The sequence below is a fragment of the Mauremys reevesii genome, linkage group 20 (assembly GCF_016161935.1).
Source record: "Mauremys reevesii isolate NIE-2019 linkage group 20, ASM1616193v1, whole genome shotgun sequence".
In the NCBI taxonomy this organism is placed as follows: domain Eukaryota; kingdom Metazoa; phylum Chordata; order Testudines; family Geoemydidae; genus Mauremys; species Mauremys reevesii.
In genome coordinates this window covers 11,872,574-11,896,223 of record NC_052642.1, presented here as the reverse complement: position 1 = coordinate 11,896,223, position 23,650 = coordinate 11,872,574, and the positions used below count along the sequence as shown (strand labels likewise).

Here is a 23,650-nt window from a genome sequence, read left to right as displayed (position 1 = left end):
GGGCTACTCTAGCAGCCACATACTCTGATTTAGATGTCACCGTGTCCTTCAAGATTGGAACCGATTTAAATGCAGAATAAGTTTGATTGTGAAGGGCACTAGTTTTACAATCACACTGATTTGATAAAGGAAGTATTGCCTGCAGTTTAAAACACTTCTTCTGCGCCCAGCATATTTAAGGTAGTTTCATTTACTAAATAACAATGCAGTTTTTGTGCATTTTGAATTGATTTCCAATTTCTAGCCAAATGGAGCCTGACACATTTTTTTACTTGCAGTTATTCCTCTATTAAATGAGATTAACCATTTTCTAATATAAAAAAAAGCAAAAGTTCAATAAATACGTGACATTAAGAAATTACATAGAAATTGGAATAAATGCATATAGATCTAGTGCATCCTCCTGGTTAGCAAAAAGTACCACCAAATTACACCAACCAATGACAATCGACCCATCTTTAGGAACAATAAAAAGCACAAATGCAAAATAAGATTAACATCGATTACTTAAAATCAAGGTTTCCTGCTTGCTGATTTAAATCGCGATTAAAAATGGAAAGTTGATGTTGCAAAGCAAAGCTCTTAAAATTGTCATTACTTGCCGATAAGCCACTAATTTGAGTTCAGCACTGAACTGGGCCTCATACTTAGGTGAACTATCAACAGCCTGGGTCTGCTAAAATTGGACTGAACGTGTCATCTGTTCAGTCTGTCAGCACGTTGGTACTTCCTGCTTCTGAAAGTACAGGGGGAACAGCTTTTTCTCATGGGATGTTGGCGCTGCTGGTGCCAGACAGAACCCAGAAGCATATGGACCCGTTAAAAAAAATCAGGAGGAAAAAATGTTAGCTTTTAATCCAGTTTTCTGGTTCAAAAATAACAGAATATTTCAAAAGTTTCGCTGTGACACTGGCACTTTTCAAAGTAATTTCAGGCCCAAAGACAATGTGCATCTCTCTCTCCTGCATAGCTGTTCACTTAAGCATATACTCTGCTGCCCCAACTATACCCATTACACAGGTGCCAAACTCTAGGGCATGGCTCCAAAGCAAGAACGCAGGACTTCACGGGGTCAACATGCCTTAATTAAGCAGTAAGTTAGCAGGTAAGGCAAGTGGAGTGCCTCACTGGATTTTAGTAAGACTTGGTGAGGTGTGGGGTTCCCCCACCAACTAGTTTAACCCTTCTTCAAAATCAGCACCTCATTAGCACGGTTGAAACATTCTTCCCAACAGAAGGACACTGTGTGCTCTTTCCACAGACACAGAGGCTCAGTGCGGGTAATTACCACAGAGACTCTCAGGGCTAGTCTACATGCAAAGTTGTGTCACCCACTGGTACGACCCCCCTGGCGCGGATGCACTTACATGACTAGAGAAGGTGCTTGTTCCACCACTGCACTTTCTTTACAAGAATATGCTATAAACTACGCTGGTATAAGGCACCTTTTATATTGATGTAACTGCATCCTGACAAGGGGTTATACCAGCATAACTACATCTGTTAAAAAAATTCACCCCTCTAAACCAAATATAACTATTGCTTCAGAAACGCTGTCTAGGCCAGGCCTTAGCTAACCATTTTCTCTGTTTTGAGATTCCATTGTCTGTGCACAGACATTCAGGATTACACTTTGTGTGCGTCAGTCCCTGTCTAGTGAAAATTATAAATGCATATCCAGAGGTCCAGCTCCGCACACCTGGAGAGTTTGGCGGCTATTTTAGAGTGCGCTGAATGACACTTTGAACCCAAATCTGCAGCTGAGTCCAAAATTGCCACCTATCCAATGACAAAGTGTCTGCTCTGGTAAAGAATCAACCCCCCCAAATTGAAACAAACATTTCCCCCCTTTTTCATTCAGATTTTCCACCTTGATAACAAGGGACCACAAAAGCGACTAAGTATGGAGATCGCCATAGAAATACCTAACAGACAGAAGGATATGCACTGTACTAAAAGAACAGTAGCAATGGGCAGAAGAAATTAATGAGCAGGCCAGGGGAATGGAGGCAAGAACCAAGACTCATCATATATAATTTACGGCAAAAAGGAGAGCAGTGCGTAATTACACTACAGTCTCTTGCCCAGCAGTGCCTTAAATCAAACTGCTCGAGATAGTCTGTTAAGAACCTCACGGGGAACAAACTAGAATGTCTATATGCTGATGGCTGCGCACTACACACACAAATATTTCATCCTCAAATGTGACATTGAAATTAAGACATAATTGAGCAGCTGCACCCAAAAGCTAGGAGTCTCTGCTCCTTGTTCACAGGAGGATGTCAGCTCCTCATTTTCATACCTATTTCCAGACAAAGGGAAAGAAACCTGGGCCTTGTCTATACCAGCTGGGGTGTACATTTACAGCGCACGAGCTTGCTGCACACTAAGTGTCCACATGGACAGTAACAGCTCCCTATGGCACTGTTAGGACGGGTCTACACCTGGGGGCGGGCAAACTTTTTGGCCTGAGGGCCGCATCAGGTTTCCTAAATTGTATGGAGGGCCAGTTAGGGGAAGGGGTCATGACCTGCCCCCCGCCCCAGACCCCTGCCCATCCACACTCACCCCACTCCCTGTCGCCTGTGCCCCCAGACCTCCCACCGCCTCATCCAACCCCTCCACTCATTCCTGACAGCGCCCCCCGTTCCCTCCCTGACCCCATCCACTCCCCCCACCCCCTGACCACCACCCCGAACGCCCCTGCCCCCTTACTGCACTGCCTGGAGTGCTGGCGGCACTACAGCCACACCGCTGGCTGGCTGGGGGCCCATGCCACCGCACAGAGAGAGGTTAGGCTGCTGGCGCCCGGAGGAGCCAGCCCCCCCACCCCAGAGCATTGCGCCGCCGCGGGGCCGGGCGCGCTGAGAGCTGCGGGCAGGGAGAGGGAGGAGGAGGGGGGGGGGGGGCCCCTGGGCCAGCAGGGCCAGAGGATCAGGCAGGATCCAGGATGATGGGATGATGCCCACGGGCTGTAGTTTGCCCACCCTCTCTCCACCTCAGAGCAGCATACAGAGTACATGCCACTAGCACAGGGGCCAGGGAGCAGCAGCAGGTGAAGCACTGGCAGGCAGTAGTAGAGTACACCAACACCTAGGTGTGCTCAGCACCACGGCCGAGCCGCGCCCTCCCACCTCTCCACCTCGGTTTGCTGGTTGCTGCAGTAGCATTGCAGCCAGCAGCCTGCAGGAGCAGGCCAGGCCCCATTGTGGATGCAGCCGTGGATGTGGCCTGCTTTTTTGCCTGTTTTTAGCCACACATGTGGCCACACGTTGGCAAGGCCTGGGCAGCAGCAGGCAGGGGCAGCATGGTCAGCATGAAGCAGATGCAGTAGTTAGCAAGCTAGTTTGCTAACTGGGCTTTACACAGTGTTTGCTGCGAAGTCAGTGTTCGAGAGAGCCTGCATGTGCAGTGAGTGCAGGGCAGTGGCTTAGTAGCACTTACTATTTCTTTCTTTTTGTTTTTGCTTTCTTTGATTTGCTACTCCTGCTTTTTCTAGCTGCATTTATTCTTGAGAACACTAGCCAGATCATGATACATCGTGTAGAGCCTGAGGCTGCCTGCTCCTCAGAGCTGCTCTGCTCTCTGTTTGGTCAATGTTAGCCCTTTGTGGCCTCTTCCCCAACAGAAGAGAAACTGCAGTCTCTCTCTGCCCCTGCAACCTCTTGCAACAGCTCTTCCCTCCAACCCTCCCCATATAGAGCCCGGCCAGTATCCAGAGCCCCATGTTATATAGATGCACGCATCTTCGTTAGCAGTCAGCCTATATTCAGATGTTCATATATGGCTGCTGCTCCTGCATAGCTCATGCTCTTGCTACTGCTCTCTGCTGCTCCTTTGCCCCCCTTTCTCTCATATGCTATGAATGCCTAGCACACACCTGAACTACACAACTACACCAGGTCACACTCACTACCCCCCCACCCCCCCCCCCCCCCCACCCCCACCCCCACCCCACCCCCATGCTGCTTGCTCTTTCTGATCTGAATTTCTTTTAAATTCTCAGGAAGCTTTATCTCAAATTGAGCATCAGCTTAGCTCAATCTTCTTTGCCTTTCTCACTCAGCCTCCTTCTCCTGAGGGAGAGCTGACCACTTGAGCTGACCACTTTCACACATCTGAGAACTGAGAGCTCTCTGCTTGCTTGCCTGCTGCCACTGTTCTGTTCTGTGTGTCTCTGGTGCACTGCTAACACATGCTTTTGGAGAAGGAGAAATGTGGAGAAGGGAGAACTCCAGGAAAACAAACTTCAAAAAAACCAACAAACTTAAAGAAAAGGATTTCATTGCTCTCAGTCCTTCCAAATAGGAAAACACAATCCACAGCCATGATGGTACAGAGCCTAGACACCACTACGGACGGGTCTCTGCTGTAAAATGCAGACTTTCCTCATTCTAAAGCCCCCAGCCTTCTCTTACCAGGGAGCGCCGTGGAAGGCTGGCAGTAGAGCTTGACTAGCTCTGACCCCTCTTAGCTGAATCTATCCTGGCTCTACCTAGCATCCTGTGCAGTGCACCTAGATATTCATGGTAGCTGTCTTCTCTCTGACTTTTCCCACTGGAATAAAGGCAGGACAAAGCCCATGAGGTGGTCTTTAAAATATCAAGCTCTAGGACCAAGCCATCTGTCTAGTTTGCTCAAGACCACTTGACTTTTTTGGAAAGGGGTGAACCTCTATACACACAAATCGTCTTCCTAGAGAATGGCATTGGCCAGCTCGGTGGCTGCCACAGCTGCATTCAAAACCCTTGCTTTGCATCACAGCTGTAGGCATTGTAGCTCAGTGGGGGTTATGTTGCATTACACAACTCTTGCGAGTAGACAGATCAAAGCTACAGGAAGATTATATTATAATAGGTTGTCTCTGAGAGCAATTTTGTACAAGGTGGCAGCTTTCCCTTTGTCAAGCAGGGCAGGAATTCACACCATTTGCACAGAGGAGCCTGCCATAAGGAAAACTGGGGCCCTGGGTTCCTCCTCCCAGCTGAATTCAGGATCTGGCCCTGACCAGATGAAAAGTTTGAGCACACACAACTCCATTAGACTCAGCACCTCTCAGGATCAGCTACCTTGTGATTAGTGAAGGGACTCTTATGCATGATTCATGAAACTGTTTTTCTTCCTCTCCTCCCCCAGCAACACAGTGTACAGTATGCAGTGCAGGAATAATTTAGGCCCACAGTGAATCACCAATGATTTATTCTTTGGAGATGGAAATGGAAGATTTTGTTTGTGCCCCAATAAGTTCAAAATCCAACAAACTAAGTTCCTGCTACTCGTATATCAAATAAAATGTTCCACAGATTTTAAGCATGTTGCAAACTTATTGATGAACCAATTTTTTTCATTTGCCAGTGTTCTAGATAACACACAGTCCTGTTGATTGTCTCCCTTTCTAAAGAGAAATGCAGCTAGGCAAGCATAGAGTGTGCTGGGGTGCATAGGATTTCTTATTTGTGACCACCCAAATACTGTCTCATCACATCAGTGAGAAGCATGAAATAATCTTGCTCATTTGTATAATATACATTCAGTATGACATTTTTCTATTAAAATGAATACAAGGGGCTGAAATACAGTGATGCACAATATAAGAACCAAGACAAGAGAAGTAGGCAGACAGGAAAAATATCAGAATACTCGCTATCCTAGGCCTGCTTCTGATCTTAGTTATTTCCACGCAACTTCTATGGGATTGCTCCTGAGCTTTACTGCGGTTTGCAAGATCAGACTCACATACCCCACTTTGCAACTATTATACCCTGAGTGTAGATGTCGATTAGTAAGTATAGCATTTGCAAGGCCATTATCACTAGCGGCACAGCTACATCACCAGATTACTTGAAACATTTCCTTCAGCCTGATTCTGCAGCCATTCCTCTAACAGAACTCCCACGGACTTCACAAAAAGTTTCACATGCAGGATACAATGTTGCTAGAGAGTGTAAGAATTTTGCAGTATGCATTCATCAAAATGCCAGAGGGATTGTGTGGTTTATCAATCACTCACACTTTTTCATAAAGACTTTGGTTTAAACTCATTTCTCTCGCATCTGTTCAAATTAAAAACACAAAAAAATTGCATGTACATTTCCTCCTCGATACTTTTTGTGGCACATTGCTGAGTACTTCACCAAAGCAGTGCAGTTAATGCGACTGGATGTTTAATCTAAACAATACTGAACCAAGTATATAGATTGAATGAGAGTTCCTTTTGTGCCATTTGAATCTTTCCTCCATCATCAGCAGCATCGTCAGCAGGAACTAGACACCTAGCTGCTGTGTGTGTCCTGGGACCAAGTATCCAACTTCATAAAAGGGACGGATGGACAGACAGATGGATGCATGCACAGAAAAAAAGTTGAGATCCAAACATCCCCATAGGTGAAGAGAAATCAGGTCCATCTCTAAAACCAAATACACATAGGGCATTGTTGCTGTGTAGACAGATATCTGCAACTGGCCTGTGCCAACCGACTCAGGCTGCAGGGCTGTTTCATTGCTGTGTAGACTTCTGGACTTGAAAACCGCCCTGCCACCCAAGCCCAGAGTCAGCTGGCATGGGCCAGCCGCAGGTTTTTCTTTGCTGCGTAGACATACCCATAATTTGCACTAGCTCACTTTTTCTTTCAGCCATGTGAAAACCAAAGTGCATTCTTAAGTGTAGAAATGCTACTAAATAAAGTCTTTAACCCTTACAGCCCCTCGTTAGGCAAATTATCTCCCTTTTATAGATGAAGAAGCCGAGCCTGAGAAGCAAATGCCCACATTTAAAAAAAAAAATGCCCCGAACCTTGAGATGCCATGAATCTCAGCTGCTTATTTTCCACTTACTGATGAGCACCTCCTGCTCCAATTGAAATCAGCAGACGTTGCAACTACTCTGCTTCAACACCTCAGAAAAGAGAACCTATGGGCCTGAAAACTAGAGGCCACTTTTGAAAAACATCTCCCCAGTGCCCAAGGCCTCCTAGTGAGTCAGTATTAGCGTAGGGAGTGAAACACCGGTCTCCTGCCTCCCAGTCCTCTGCTTTAAGTAATGAAATCTTTCCAGTGCCATAAACATTCATTGTGTGCACTGTTCGCTGATAAAATATACAGCACGTGGATCATGGTCTTATATTGACTCCAGACAGACAATCAGAAGGGGCTGTAAAGTGAAATTATTCAGCAGTTCTGGTTTCATTTAGACACTGGGCCATATACTCTTCTCAACTGAAGTACTGAGGAGCCTTCTTAAAGTATAGTCTCTGGTATTCCAACAGAGCATGAACTGTAATTTATTATATGTTAACCTTGCATACAAGTTCTACCAATTATAATGTCTCACTAAACCATTATCATTAAAGATGAATTACACTGCAGCCCTCTCGCGATGGAAATTATAGGAATAACTTCATTTTAAGCTTGCTACCTAGAAGCACAACTTCTGAAGGCTGGTTCATCAGAAGATTAAAAACTAGAGAGACTTGCATAGACTGACTGTCACAATCGAACAACAAAAGCTCACTGATTTCTCACTTCCTTGTAGCCTTTGCACATGAGAAAGCAGCATTATCACAAAAAGTATAATGCTGGCCATAGGGACCAGTCCTCCAGGACTCAGGCACCCCAAACTCAGATTGTTGTCACTGGCAAGAGCGTATGATCCTATTCTGCAGGAACTGTGTTAGGCCATTACGGTTGACAGTGAATTTTTGCATTTTGTCCTTTCGTTAGAGGAAGCTTTCAGAAGTGGGGGGAGAACCCACAAATTTAGGCCCTGTATCTTAAGTAGATTTTGGAAATGGCAGTATTTTAGGCATAAAATAATGAATCAGTATTAGATGTAAAAAAAATATTTTTTTCTTAAAACCCACCACCCAGGGAAGAAAGCAACAGTGGGAGGATAGAATAGGAAAGGTACAGGCTAGAAGTCAGGATTTATTTACTTTTATTTTATTTTTTTTTATGCACCAGAACAGTATACAAACTGCCACAATGGGGATTTTTACACTTTCTCTGCATGGAACTTACTTGACTCCCCTATTGGTTTCTCTGACCTAGGGAAAAAAGGCTGCTAAAGAAACAGCCATTTCAATCAAAATACCACATTTTGAGAAGGAGTAAGGCCATACCGAAGTGTCATTGATATGGACACGGGTGTTATAAATCAAACGTCCTTACCCCCTTACAAAAGTGAGGCAGAAACGCTAACACTCAGAATTTAATCTCTGGAGCTCCCTGACGGTTCTGAACAGCTTTCCCCACCCCGCTTTCTGCATGCCTTTGGATAGTCAGTTTCCAGCTGGCATCAGAACCAGAAGGGCAGGGTATTGTGAAAGAAAACCCATTCTCATGAAACCACCAGCCCAAGCTTTCCAGACTTGAGATGTTCAGAGACTCTTCTGCTCCTCAGATGTTTGTCAACACTGGAACAGTATCTCAGTCATTTGAGGTTCTCTCATTACCAGTCTGACTGCCTGTGGAGGCAGCAACTTCATGTCCATGGTATAACTAGGGGATGGGGGAGCAGCGGAGGGGGAGCCATATCAAAATTTAGTGATTACCATGGTTGTTATGGAGAAGGTTTATAATCACTAGCAGTAAGTCAGTGCTTTCCATAATCAATCAGCTATGCCCTCTCCCTCTCCCCTACACACACCAAAATAAGAGAACTATTGGCTGCCTAGCACATACAGATAAGACAGAGTTCATACTTCCTGCAACAATGGACTTAAAGATACGCCGAGTTGCTATAGCCCTTTAGCAGAGGCTCCCTAAGCATTTGCCAAATATGAATTGTTACAATAATCCTGCAAGATGGGGAGACGGAGGCCTGGAGGGGAACACTGGCTTGTGCAAGGTCACAGTGCGAGCCAGTGGTAGAGATTAAAAAACAAAACCACAGCTCCTGACTTTGAATATTGTATTTTGACTGGTAGCCGATACTCCCGCTTTTCTACAGGATATTTAGAGACGTTTTCCGTCTGTTCTGTAAGGCTTCCTTTTCAATAGGTCTCCTTTTGCCTGGCCACTGAAAACGTTAAATGCGCTTCCTGGAAGTGATTACACCATATTTAACCATGGCCACTGGGCACAGTCTTATGAGACCGCATCTGGAATACTCTGCTCAGTTCCGAGCACCTCATTTCTGAATCCCTTCCAATTTGGCTACATCTTTCCAGTCAAAACCAACACAAGTGATTTATAAGGAAAGATTAATGGAGCTATATCTAAAGGACTAAAGAGATGGTCAGTTCTTTGGTTAAACAGCAGTAAATTTAAACCCTTCTAATACTTGTAAACAGTGTTTCAATGCCAAGAGGAGACAGCAGTGGGTTAGGATGATACAAAGGCATTTTAACTAGGAGCAACAGGTGAAGTCAGTGAACCTTCAGGGTGAATACAATGAGAATGGATCACTTGATTGTTTTACAAGCCATTTCAGACAAAGCACTAGAAAATACACTGCGAGCACGCAAATCCTGCACTGGCAGAAAGATGCCCTAAATATTGAATCCAAGCAAAGGTTCCAATGTTTCTCTAGGGACTATAAAAGAAATAAATAAACTGGGATGGTGCTAGGATACCTGGTGACCACTCTGTATTGAGAATAAGAGGGCTTGAATTTACCCTTTGTATTTAGTATGTGCCAGAATCGGGCAACAATTGGTTCAGTCTCCCTTTGAAGTGCACAGTGGAGAATTTAAATTACTGGTATGGAAATCCGGGGGTGGAAATCTTTATGGAAATGCAACTTTTTCTTAATCAGAAATCAAACAACTGGGGCTGTCTGGAGTCTGGGGGTAATCTCAAAGGAATGGGCTAGAGGTTTAACCATTCAAAGTCAGACCAGTGAAAAGGGTGACATTATTGGGGTAAAATTCAATTGATATGGGTTTTTTTGCAGAGGGGTTACAGATGCAAGAGATGTTAAGTGCTTATTACAATGCAAAGACTAACTGGTGAAAGACTAAATACTTACAGTTGTAAGAGTGTCTCATCTTTACCTTCTCTATTTTTTCCCCTCCCACTTTAGTTCACTCCCAGAAACAGAACAGACAGACCTGTGTACGGAAGAGCCTTATATGTGCATTTGCCATGGCCTTTATTATAAGTGTCATGTTGATTGCAGCCAACCAGATCCTCCGGAGCGGCATGGAATAGCCTTTCACCATAACACTGTGAACCAAACTAACCATGCATGCGCATGCCAACGGGTGAACTTTTTCCTCAATCAACTTTGAAAAGGGGAAATAAAAGGCGGGCAGATAAAGAACCAGTCGACAAGGAACCCGAGGCCAGCAGTGTAATATGGCTTGTGAATCAACTACATCCTCTTGGCAGGGACATAAAAGGGCTGTCTTAATGCTTTAATGGTTTAGTTTCCTAATGCAATAAACGTACAGGAGTCCTGAATTATTGCTTCAAAACAGCGGTGGCAACGTGGAGGACTCACTTTCATCCAGAGTTATATTTTGTGATTCTGAAGAAGCGCAGCCTCACGAGCTATTTTTGTGGGCTGTCTTTTAACCTAGGGGCCAACAGACTATTTCGAGCAGCTTTCCAGGAGTTCTACATTCCTAGGAAGTCGATCATAGTGTAGCCACAAGCAAATACAGTTTTACTTCACATACTTTGCTACATTTTCCCTTACGACTGTGCCCTCAAGTCTATGGCAGTGGAGGGGAGCTAGAAAGTCCTTGTATAGTATTTTCAAATGTTAAAAAAGGAAAATTTGCTAGTATTGTGCAATTTCTATTTTTTTGTTTTTAAACCCACCTTTGACACAAGATTGGGGGTGGGGAAGCACTTTGTGCGATTTTTTCTGTTTCAATCAGGGCTTTTAAAAAAAAGCTTGCTTTAGCACATGGGCATTTTAAAAATCTGTGCACAGTCTTCCTACTGAGTCTGCAACCAGCGCTATCAATTAAAGATCATCATATTTGGCTCCATCTGTGCATCAAATGTCACTTGTTTTCAATCAAACTCGCTTTTGCCCTTGCTCTAAATTTGTCTTGCACAAGCTTCTCAGACACCAAAATCATAGAAGAACTCTTCCGATAAAATAATATTTGTTGAGTCCTGGCTCCAATCACATGCCTTGTTATGGAAATGAGGTATCAGAAGTCTCTGTGCTAGGCACCTCCTTTAAAAAAAAAAATTATATATAGTCGCTCGCACCTTTGACTTTTTGGTGTTGTTCGTTTTTGATCATTCGACTGTTCTGTCTCTTATCAGGGGCAGTTTTCGCCCTCGTGTGTAGGCTCATGGGAGAGAAAACTGAAAAGCAGAAAGCAACAAGCAGTGGAAGAGCTCAGACTAGAAAATACTGCCATATGGTGCATAGCATGTCAGCCGTTCAGATCCTGAGAGTTACTCATTTTTCCTGGAAGAGATTTTTCACGAGCGGCATAAACAAGATCAGGGAGTTATGTAGTCAAAAAGGTACAACACGTACTGGGAAGAGTGCAAGGACCACGCACGCTTGATGCCAGGATCAAGTATGGAATTTTTATTTTTTTAAACGAGGCATGATCCTGCATTTAGCTTTGAACGATCCTTGCGTCATCTGGGTATGAGGTATGGGGGAAAGTCACCTGCTATTGTCAAATGGACAGTGTGTCTGGGGAGGAGAGAAGGCAGAGGGTGTATTTCTTTAGATACCTGAGAGTAGGGATAGAGCCATAAGAGTGCTGGAGTCTAGTGCTGCCAGCTACATTAGATGCCCCCAAGGGGGTGGAAAGTGTCACTGTGAAAGTGGGGCCAAGGAGCATATGCTTCACCTTTTCAAAGGGAGGCGGAGCTTCATCTCCAACATACACTTCCCCTAGACTCTCAGTGGAACTTTGGGTGTGCCAGCCAGAATCACTGCAGAGACACAGCATGGTTCATGCCTTCTCTCCCCCCTACAACGAAGCCAAGCCTCTTAAACCCTAATCTGTCCTGAAAACTAATGTCATGTCTTTTGGTTATATGTAATGCATATTTTTATTAGGTCTGATTAGAAAGTGAGCACAATGGAAACATTCCTTCCTCTTCTGCCTCCTCCCCCATCTACAGACAGTTCAGCCATTCACAGTGGATGTGTTCAATATCTGGCATGGATTTGCATTCCTCTCCCCCACACCGTTTCAAGCCTAAATCCACAAACTTTTCGTCATCCATCTTTTCCCTGTTTTTGAGCAAGACAACTTTCTTTTTCAAAGCAACCATGCAATTTTTCTGCTTAGGTTTCAGGACGACACAACACACACTTCATTTCTGTTCTACTGTGGCTAAAATTGGATCAATGAGTAGAATATTCTCTGAGAAGCATTCTTTCTCCCAGAAGGAGAGATTTACATACAGTATGGGACAGGAACGGACTTCAAACAAAATCAAATCCTGGGAGAGTTCTAAACACATACGTCTCATTGCTAGGGAACAGAGATAGAGTTAAAGGCTTTCTGTAAGGGACCCGACAGACCTAGTCGACTAATGAGCATTGAGATCTTGATGCCGTAAATGTGGATGACAGTTTCACGTCTCAGGGGCATGATGAAAGTGGCATCATCGGAACACAGCATCAACACTACTTATCACTGGGTGATGTTTATTAACAATTTGCAGTTACTGCCTGGAGGCTTAACACTTCTTGCTTAATATTCCTAGTTGACGGACCATATTGGTGCCTTTTGAAAGTTAGAAACCAGTGTTCCACACGGAGAGCAACTGAAGCTGGAGACAAGCGTTCAGTCGTGGCCTGACCCAGCCCCCCAGTGCAGCTTCCTGGGGAGCTGGATTAGATCACTGGGGCCAAAGCAAGACCCTTCCCTCTGGTACAAAACTCCCATTGAAATCAGTGCGAGTTTTGCCTGAGAAAACTTGGCTCTGGGTACATTAATGGCTCAACATGGGTGTGTTGATCAGTATAGTAATAGTAAACAAAAAAGTCACCAGCATTTGGCAAGTCTCAGTGATTTTAATCATCTCCAATTCCTGAAAACAATGCATGGATTTCAGTGGGTGTTCTTTAGGTTTTAGTTTACATAAAAACAGGGTTGTAATTTCATATTGTTCAGCATAAATATTAAATTGTTACTACTGGAATGTTATTAGATTACATAAAAGGACTCAAAAACATGTTTCCGTTCTTGGTCAGTTACTTAGAATTAGAGAAATCCAAAGCCACGTAACATTTGATACATAAATAGGAATTTGACTTTGAAAACTGATCCTCAACCACAGTTAAAAGCTCTGTTCTCATTCCCACACGGAGGGGAGCCTGGCATGCAACAGGAGTGGGATAAATCCTGCCCTCCAAAATACAGGCACACAGTACTGCATGTTTAGTACTATTAACTACTGCACGTGGGCATGTTTTGCACATCCGTCACTCACTCCACCACCGCGACACTACAAGTTCCATGGGAATTTCAGTGGCTGCTCCGCATTGCCATTCGGTATGAAAAGGCTATAGCTAAGGCAATACTGGCTATACAAGACATGTGCACAGTGTCACAGAAACATGCAACAATTTCTTAAAGAACATGCAGCCCAACTTCCTTAGTGGGGGTCAAACAGTATTCGAGCCAAGAACTGATAAGCTTAGCCTGCCTTTTGCAGAATCTGGGAATGATGCATGACCCAAATACACTTGTATCTAAGGGCTTGTCTAGGTGGAGGGTTGCAGTGGTTTGTCTAACTGTGTGAAATTCAACAGATTAATTTAAACTGGTGGAAAACCCCTAAGTGGACACACATTTCAATTTAAGTGTAGACTTATTCTGGTTTAGCTAAATCAAACTAAGCCAATGAGAGTGTCCATGCATTTGGATTGCATCAGTTTGATCAAACCAGTGTAAATCTGCGTGTAGACAAGCCCTAAGCTTTTGCCATTGATTAGACAGTTCTTATGTCCGTTAGTGAATGGAGAGTTACAGGCATCTGCAATTTGTGGTGTGGGATTGCTCATGTGGATTTACTGCTTCCTAATTGAAGGACAAACTTCTTAAAAACAGGAGACTACTGAACAAGAAAAAGCCCATCTGATAATAACTGGAGAGAATTTTGGTATTTGCCAATATTTCCATGAAGACGGAACAAATCTGGAAATCCCTGAGCAGCTAAGCGTATGAGCCTCACAGAAAGCTGAATATGAGGTTGTTGGTTTGTTTCTTACCCTGCTCTCTACAGGTTTGGCAAACTGGGACTGTATCCATGTAACGAGGATTCTGGCTTGGTCTTAGGTGATCCAAAATGAAATTTTAGCCAGGTTCAGGAATATTTTTCATCCTGACGCTCTACATTTAAAAGGTAGATCCTGGTTTTCAAAAGACGTTGAGCACCTGGTCACTTCAGTTGGAATTCTAGGCACTCAGCACCTCTGAAAAAATGTTTTGAGGCTTTCATAGGGGTTTATTTATGGTACAGTCTTGGATCAGGAAGCAGGACAGCTTTGTGTTTCTTTAACCTTTTGCTACCAAGTTGGTACCCGCACCATTGTTAAGGTTACAGCAAGACTTTCCACAAGAGAATGCTTGTAGCAAATCTGGGTATAAATTCAATTACCAGTCAGGAAATAATGAGCATTTTGCCCAGACATATCTTAGAAAATTCAGTTGACTCTCTGGAACAGTTATCTTGTGATGAATCCTAGGGTAAAAAAAACTCTAAACCCCAACACACTGAAAGTTATCATCTAAATTTCTCAAGCTGTCTAGGCGAATATAGAGAGTTCAGTACAACACATTTTATCCCCATCAAGAGAACTGAGAATTCTGTCTGAACCCATTTATTAGCTCTGATCTCTAATACTACCACCATGGCCCTGCTACCTAACCTTCCTCGTCACCTCTGCACCGCACAGAATCTCCCTAAGCGACTCTGACTTGGGGTGGCAGAATAGATGGGGACAGAACATGGAAGAGGACACCTGCTTCTCAGCCTACCTCTTACTCCTCCCACAAGATAACCCTATTCTAATCTTGCTGAGGCCAGAGTTAAAGTTGTGCATTTGAGTGTGATTTTGAGGGACTGGGTACAGACAATTCACACTAAGTATTCTAGGTGTGTACTCGCACATTGATGTTTAGATGGCAGGACCTGTGAATGGTCAGGAAGTTGTTTGGTCAGGAAGTTGGTGTGGCTTTTACTGGCAATGTCCTTGTATTCTAGTGACTGTATCAAAAAGGTAATGCACTTGCACAACCTAAACTCTACATTACGGGGGGTGGGGGGAGAGAGAGGGGAGGTCATCCCTCCCCCCCCCCCGAAGTTAAGATGATTTCAAGAATGTGTCATCCTAAGATTATCAGTCACAGCATCCTAGTGAGCTCTCATCTGTCTATGTTATTGATCTGATTGAACGCAGAAAACCCAGAACAAAGACTGTACAGTAATTAGGTCAATAGGTGTTAGATTAGTGGGGGAGAGAATCTTTCTATGCTTAAAGTGTGTTGTGTGTTTCTGGCCTCCTATGAAGAACTCCAAGAATGCCTGCTGGAACTCAGCACAGGACTGCGACCCCTGTCCACAGTTCCAATGCTATAGATGAAATTCCGGTTTGAAGTGCTCACATAATACAAGGAGACTTATGCCGTTCCCTCTCCCTTATCCATTCAAGGTTTTATATTCCACTGCAACTTTTATGCGCATGTACGTACACACACTGCTGTCAAGAACGGTCGTCCCTCAGAAGCAAGAAATTAAGTGTCCCAATTTAGATGGAGGTCTGCGACAGGGGAAAATGGTATTTTGATCGTCCACAGAAAGGAGTTATGATTAATAAGAATGAGGCTTTCTATAATGCATTATATCTGGTGGTAAAGTAGAGTTTGCGGTCTTAAATTAAAAAAAATCGTTCATCTTAATCTCATAAGAGCTTTAAGTCTGACCAAGTGTCTTGACTCATATATATTCATGCTTAAATGGAGGGACAAGTCTTATAGGAGCCATATCTTAGTGAAATAGACTCTACTCTGATGTCAGGAAATCTAGTGGCAGAGCTGTCAGTTTCTAGGAAAGTAACGGGCTTTATTCTAAGAATTTAATAGAGAACATTCACTTTCATCTCTCTATTTTGGCTGCCATTTTCATGAGGACTGTCATTGATTCTCTTTTATTCACGTACATTAATTTTAACTTTCTGGGTCAAAGGGAACACTCAGATTTCTGCCAGAAATATTTCTTATAAATCTCAGGAATATTCAGCATCTCTGAATGGACTTCCCAATTCAAGTCTGCAAATTCTAATGCCATCTCATTTGGAAGGAAGAGGGGCCAGTTAAATCCTTGTATTCAGCCAAAATCCCTGGGAATTTTGCTTGAGGTTGAACAGAATTAGGAATGCATGATTTCCCCTCCCTGCCCTATGGTCAGCTACACTGAAAATTCCCCTTTGTAGGGAAGTAACAGTAGTGATGGGTGGGGGGGGGGAGGGGAAGAGTAGCAATGGGAGGAGTGTGTGGGAAGATGGGGGGAAGCTAATATAATGATCACTGATTTGTTGAAAGTTTTCTGACCAGCTCTACTCATTCAGTAAAGTGTTGTCAAAACATGCCATTGACGAAAACAAAGACAGACACAGATTTTGAAGAACTGAGATGCAGGGAGGACATCAGATTGAAAAGGTCAGGTTGCATTCTCAAAACAGATGTTTTTACAATTGTCACACACACACACCCAACCTCAAAACATTTTGGTTTAGTTCCCATGCAGAACAAAACCAGATTTTGAAACCTTGAAAGTTTTCACAAGCTGGTATTGTTTTTTTCTGTCCAGTCCTATTCAAGAGTGATCATTAACAGGATCCTAAAGAGAAAAGTCTGTCTTTGCTTTGTTATCACAAATAGCCAGCCCCCAGGACTGCTGTTCTTTCCCTCCCTTTAAACTGCATTCCTATTAAAATTGATTCACATCTGCTAGTCCTGTGTCTGAAACAGCAGACCCTTCCTCATGTGCCTCCTGTGACTAAATCCCTGACCCTGCAAACAATTATGCATGTGCTTCACTTTACTACTGTGATTAGCCCCACTGATTTCAAAATTAGGCATGGCCCATGTTTGCAGAATTGGGGCCTAAGAGATCAGGACCCTCAGATTGTATATCTGTTTTGATTTTAACTGTAAACAAGAGCTATTTTCATATTCTTCCAGACTAAAACACAGTATTAGCATTCCTGCCATCCTTGTCTAGACATGCCAAACTGTTCTTGCTTCATTCAGTGGCTCCTGTTCTCTCAAATCCCATCAATTAAAGTGAACATACAGGGTGTGATTCTTCTCTCACAGGTGAAATCAGGAGCCAATCCATTGACTTCAATGGAGTTAAACTGGAGTGAGATCAGAATCAGGCACCCTGACATTCATTTTATTGTAGGACCTGAATAATTGATACCTAGTGGCTCAGCCATATGAAATCCAACATTACTAGTTTAATTTATATACCTCAATCCATCATTATTTCTGCTCCATTTCTCATTCAGAGTTAAAAATCAATAATTTTTGCTCATTAACTGAAGACATGGCATTTTAATTAAGAACAATCACCATCCACAAAGTCAAAGGCATAACGGTTAACATAATTAAAAAACAAAAAAACTTTGTACAAACCAATGTAAATATAAATGAACTTGGCATGCAACTGAAATAAATTCTCTGTTATTACAATGTTATCTGAGTGTATAAAGAAGTGTATAAAGAAAAACAGATTGCCATATATACCGGCTGTTTCCTCTAACCAAACACCACTGTAAATATATAATGTGTATAAAAAAAGATTTTAATTTTACCATTATTTATGCAATAGAAATAAAGTTTTCGTTTCTTTTGACGAGGGATGAAATTTCTTTTTTGTTCTCATTTTGAAGCAGTCATTGATATTCATTCATGCCCAAGAATGAGAGAAAGCTAGATTTGCATAAAATATACAGCCCGAGACCCTTTCTTTCTTCTGAGGAATACATGAAGATTAAAAAAAAGATTTGTTTTTTTCCCCTTTGAAAACAGATTTACATATTATAAAGCTTGTTATTACAAACGGCGCTTGTGGCTGAATACAGGCACTGTCAGTTTGATGCTAGGATCGAGATAAGACGCTTGCTACGCTACAACGTTACATAGAGCTTAACAGGGGGCTCAACTCCCCTTTGTAGAAGTCAGAAATAATTCACCTGCAGTCAGGAGAGTTACAGTGATGCAAGCAAATGGACAAGGGGACCTACAACTGTGTTGCACTACAGTACTTTCCTGAACCCTTAACGGCCTGATCTGACACCTACCACAATCAGTGGAATGACCACCACTGAATTCAGTGAGGTCCAGATCAGAATACTGTGTAGGAATGTATACAGTAGTAGTAAGACCAGAGAGCCTACCTAAGACCTCAGTTCTGCTCCTGACCCAGCTGCTACATAGGCTTCAATAGTGCAAGCCGCTCCAGGCAGGAAAACCCCTGTATTCTTGAGAGGGCCCGCTGACTCCAGCAAAGTTCTACGCAGCCATCAAGCAGCTTGTAGGAAGGGAGCCTTGGTGTGTGAAGTCACGTAACCTGCTCTTCGTTTTACTCTGAAAAATTTTACTGAAAATTCTTCTTCACCTACCTCCTAATTCACATCTACAATGTGGTTTAAGATCTTTGGATGAAGGGCCGTTTAGAAGTGTTTAATATTATCCCCAGAGCTATTAGAACAGCATTCAAGTTAACTCTTTACCAAAGACAGGTGAGAAAGTCTGAAATGAAACTACACCTATGTGGAGTGACACCCGACTGCTTCATCTGTGGTGTCTAAATTAGAATTTGATAAGTTTTTGAAGTTGCTCACCCATGTCTTGTGACAAAGTTGTGTTTTGCTGTTCGCTCACATCTATCTTGTAACTACAACTGAGTCGTGAAAGATTTTTTTGAATAAACGCACTACACCTGGTACAGAAAAAGAAAAAGCCTCTTACCGAAAAATGTCTTATTCCTTTTTTTAATCCATGGAAAGTGCTTTACATAACAGGTGGGAAAACTAAGAAAGTTGCAGAATTTGTCTGACTCGGTTCATATTTATTACACAACTACTTGGACGAAAGTCTGCTCTTTCGGATGATGTTCCTTAAACTTGGAAGGTTTAATCAGTTTTACCACAAATGATTATCCATCCACTAATTCATTATACTTCCGTTTCTGTTGCATGACCCAAACTTTATAAAAAGCCACCATGATTTGGTTGGCCTATTGCACTTACACAAATAGCAAATCTCAATGTGAATAGGACTTTGAGATGACACTTCTACATACCCACGTATACTCTGTCCATTACCCCCCCTTTTCCTCCACCAGATTTACATCTATAGCATTCATTTGCTAATGCCAATCCCAATGCTGTATATTTATTTATTTTTTGGTAAAGACTAGTTAATACAACAAAGAAACCTTTTCAATATTAAGCGCAGTTTCAAGTCCTCCATTTTCAATTGGCTCTTTGTTTCTTACTCTTGATAACATTTTTAATTAAAATGTTTTTGATTTATCTTCCATATCTTTTTCCATTTATTCTTCCACCCACAGAAGTTAGAAAATTACAAATGTTTTGATAAGAAAGTAATTACAGGAGATGTTGAGCACAGCTTCTATAAATTATTGTTGCTAAACAGTTTATTAGCCTTCTTATTTTCACTTGCTCAAAAATTTCTGAAGCATTTCCCCTTTGGACTGAAAGTTTCCCACACTTACCCAAATGTGATTTCTGAGTGTGCTGGACTCGAACAAATTCCCTCCAGTTATTTGAGTTAGAAAGTGGGGGGCAGGGAGGAGAGAATACCATTAGTCATTTGAACAGGCTACTACAACAACAACAAGTTTTAAAGTTGAAATCTGGAATCAAAATGCAACTCCTCTAAGAGTGGTGCATGGGATTGTTTGTAGTTTAAATTAGATGTATTAATTTACTATCAATTTGTGACATACCAAATGCACCTTTACAACATAGCAGAGAATAGTACTTGTGCTCAATTCCTGCTCCCACTAAAATAAATAGCAAGACTCCCATTGACTTCAGCAGTACCCAGATTTAGTCAGAGTTTAATCACAGGTAGTACCCAGATATTCAGGCAAAACTAGAGACAAATTTTACATTCTCCAGTGAATCAGTGTTCTCATGCCACAGTTGGGATAACCCACCTTTAGGAAACATCCAGGCAGTCTCAGCATTAAAACCATTTGTTTATGGACTTCTACTAAAATATAGCAGTTTGCTCATTCTTGAATGGCTAAAAGTGTCCTATTTAATCCCTAATATTACACCAGATTTACAGTGAATATAAAAATACTGGCCAGGGGGGTTATTATAGTGCAACATGATAAATCCAACCTACAACTGGCATACAGCACTGGGAAATATACTCTACAATGTCAATATATTAGTAATTATGCATAGGCAGCCTTTTCGGCCTAGACCCAACTATAATAAATGTCTTTTAACCCCAATTCCCATTTAGACTGCTACTTGTCCACCACGAGTGGCTTTGAAAATGAGATGCTTTTGGAGAATGTATCTCATGTATAATGAATGAAAGCTGAGATCATTCGAGCCTAGCTTTACAAGTGGCTATAAAGATGACCAATAATAAATAGCTATTATCATTTAGATCTGAGGTGGAACAAAAATCCTGCGCCCACTTACCAAAACAAACCACCAAAAAAAAAATTCATTCAGTTAAATCCGTCAAAATCTGGTAGCTCCAAGGAAAGGAAAATGCAGTTAACTGAAATCATCATCCTTTACCTGTCCACACAGTATTGCAACATTTATTATCTCTGCATCCATTATCTTCCCTAGTTGCGGTTGTCAAGTGAGCAAGTTAAGTAATCTTGCCATAATAAAACGTTATTTTGTACTCCAACAAAGATGCTACAGTGTTTCTCTAACAGCACAGGGTAAGAACAATTGGCAAATTTCAAGATGTTAGGCACTAGCAGATCACATTATTACTTTTTAAAAACAGAAGCTTATTAATAAAATGAGAGAGTTGAAGGTTAACAAAAAGATAGTTGGACAAATCTTTAGTATTCCAAATATTTACAAGATGTGTGTATAGCCTTAAAAACAAACAAGTATATTTTGTAATTACATGGTTGGCAACTGCTACCACCAAGCAGCCTGCAGACAGTAAGTTCATCTCCTAGCATCAGCACCGACTCTCGCTCTGTGGCCGTGGGTAAAAATCTCTGCCTCAGGGATATTTCAAGGATTAAATTTCTATGGGCCATATTCGTCCCTAGCCTAAGCAAGATTTGACTCCTTAGGCAAAAATCCTACAGATCACCGAACAGGAAGCCCGTGAGATTTGGCACACGCAGAAAGGAGACACTGCAGTACGGCTACAGGAAAACAAGGTAAGTACTGCTAACGAGCCACCTCCTGATGAATCTAAAAGAGCTTGTGCCCTTGTATGCACTATGTCAAGTGCCAGCCTGCAAAAGCATTTTTACAGTTAGGCTGCAAAACTCCCCAGAATAAGGATTTATAATGGAAAGGCTGAGAGACCCTTAACTATAGTGGTACGAACTGTACTACTATAATAAGGGTAATCACTGCACGTTACGTGGAAAGGCTCTCAAGTGATTGCTGTTTGCAGAGGCTGATTAAACATAAATTAAACTCATCTGCATGCTCAGCAAGAGATGTGAATGGAATAGCTAAGGCATCTCTCCCCATCAGCTCCACTCAGTACTGCTAAACGTTTGGTGAAGATCATCTAATGACCTGGCGTAACAGGACAGAGGGAGGCTGCCGTAGGAATTCTGGAATGATGCCAGCAACCTGAGCATCTGCTTATCTACATTTAAAAAAACATGTTCACACGCACAATGAGGAGCTTAGATAGAATATGAACAAATTACTTTTTTTTTTTTTTATTACCACCATAAACATGGGACTAAGAATGTAACTTTTTGTACTTCCACTGCTGCATCGCCATGTAATTTTGTTCACTTCATGTCATATTTAGGTCTTTGTAATCCTGATTTCTTGCATAACTGATTCAGTTTCATAGCATTTGCAGCTGTCCACACCCCTGCCATAAAGCGAACAGACAGGCAATTACTGCTCAGAGACCCAGTCCTGTACTTTCCTTGAAGTGCATTCGCAAACATTCGATTCCTGATCAGGAGGGAAGCAGCATTCACTCATGCGGTTGTATTTGGATGAAAAAAACCAGCCATTTCCAAATCTGGAGCATCATTTAGTAAAGACCCAGGAATGGCACTGACAAAATCGTTAATGGGTACAGTAGCAGGGAAGCAGCCTTCACATTCAACAGAACGATGAGTCATTAACCTGCTTGGCAGGAAAGCTTCATTGTTACTACAACAGCTCCAAAAATCTGAGCTGCTACGTGAAAGGCCTGAGAGAGTTTATGATCCCAAATACTTTAAAGGCTATAAATTGATTTCAGAAACTGAAGTTTACAAATTAAATAGTTTGTATTAACTGGGCAGACATAATAAGAACACAGGCAGAGGGAGCATGCTTGGAAGAGAGTCTGGATTCTTGGCTTGTTTAGCCAACTCTTCCAGAGACGTCATTTTTTCCCCTTATGCCCCAAAAAACGCTAATCAACCAAAAACTGAAACAAATCACCCTTAACAATAGAGGTAAATTAAATAGAGAAATCCCTACCCTAGGCAGAGGTTTTACCCCAAAAAGGAAGACGTGCCAGGGATTCTATACAGTCCACTAGGGACTATTGTATCAATTTGATGTGGGAGACACTCAGATACTAAAATGATGGGTAGCAGTATAAAATCCTACAATAGACAGGACTTTAACCTCTCAGATTATCACTTTGAAAAATAGACCAATCCTTACAAGCCTCATGGAGTTGTTGTGAGGACTGTAATTCAAGTGCTTTAGAGTTTGAAGAGGAAAGTCACTATAGGAGAACACAATTATAGGTGCATAATACTCATCTACCTGGGCTTGATTATTTTAATAAGTCATGGATAGTAGGCATAAGTAATTAAGCTAGGCCTGCCATATATATTAGGGCCAAACCTTAAGTGTATACCTATATCCAATGGTAAAAGTACCCACACCTGTAGGCCTTATTTTCCACGTACTATTACAATTGTAAATGCAAGTACGTATCTTAGGTACCTACACATGATTTGCATGCGATTATTAAATGGAAGTCAGCGGTCCTTCATAGCATCAGACCTGATTCCTGTCTTGATCTATCTTACATCTGTCGGCCTAGCTAATTTGTGGGCTGGGGGGGAGGGGGGAAATAGAAGGATTTTGTTCATCCCCAATGCACTCAAAACTTTATATATCACACATGCTTTCCTCATACAGCTCTAAGCCCAGTGCTCCTACTTTGATTTCATAGAATTCTTTCCCCATATTTTAAAATTCACCTGAAAAAAATGAAACCACTATGCTCAAGCTGCTGCCCCCTTCCCTAACTATCCCTTTGTCTATCAACTCGGATGCTACAACCATCCTCCTACTACTCAGGCCTCTCACCTGGCAGTCATCTTTGACCTCATTCTCTCATTTGACCCACTTGGTCAAGCCATTGCTAAATCTTGCTGCTTTTCCTCTTCCACAATTACTCTAAAATCCGGCCTTTCCCCTCCTCGTCATTTCACATCTTGAATACTGCAACCGCCTCTGTTCTGGCGTTGCTCCACTCCAGTC

General features: G+C 42.3%; 1 protein-coding gene and 1 long non-coding RNA gene across 5 annotated transcripts in view; one reads left to right on the top strand and one right to left on the bottom strand.

The window, feature by feature from the left end:
* The window catches only part of CALN1 (calneuron 1), a 283,840-nt gene extending 266,069 nt beyond the window's left edge, over positions 1–17,771 (top strand). For all 4 annotated transcript variants that reach the window (XM_039508117.1, XM_039508118.1, XM_039508119.1 and 1 more), the window contains one exon: positions 10,022–17,771. In XM_039508117.1, coding sequence (XP_039364051.1) covers positions 10,022–10,149 — 128 coding nt within the window. In that variant the 3' untranslated portion in view covers positions 10,150–17,771. The remainder of the gene's footprint in view (positions 1–10,021) is intronic.
* Positions 1–23,650, bottom strand: part of LOC120387409 — a 105,603-nt gene that overhangs the window by 37,589 nt on the left and 44,364 nt on the right. The window lies entirely within an intron of this gene.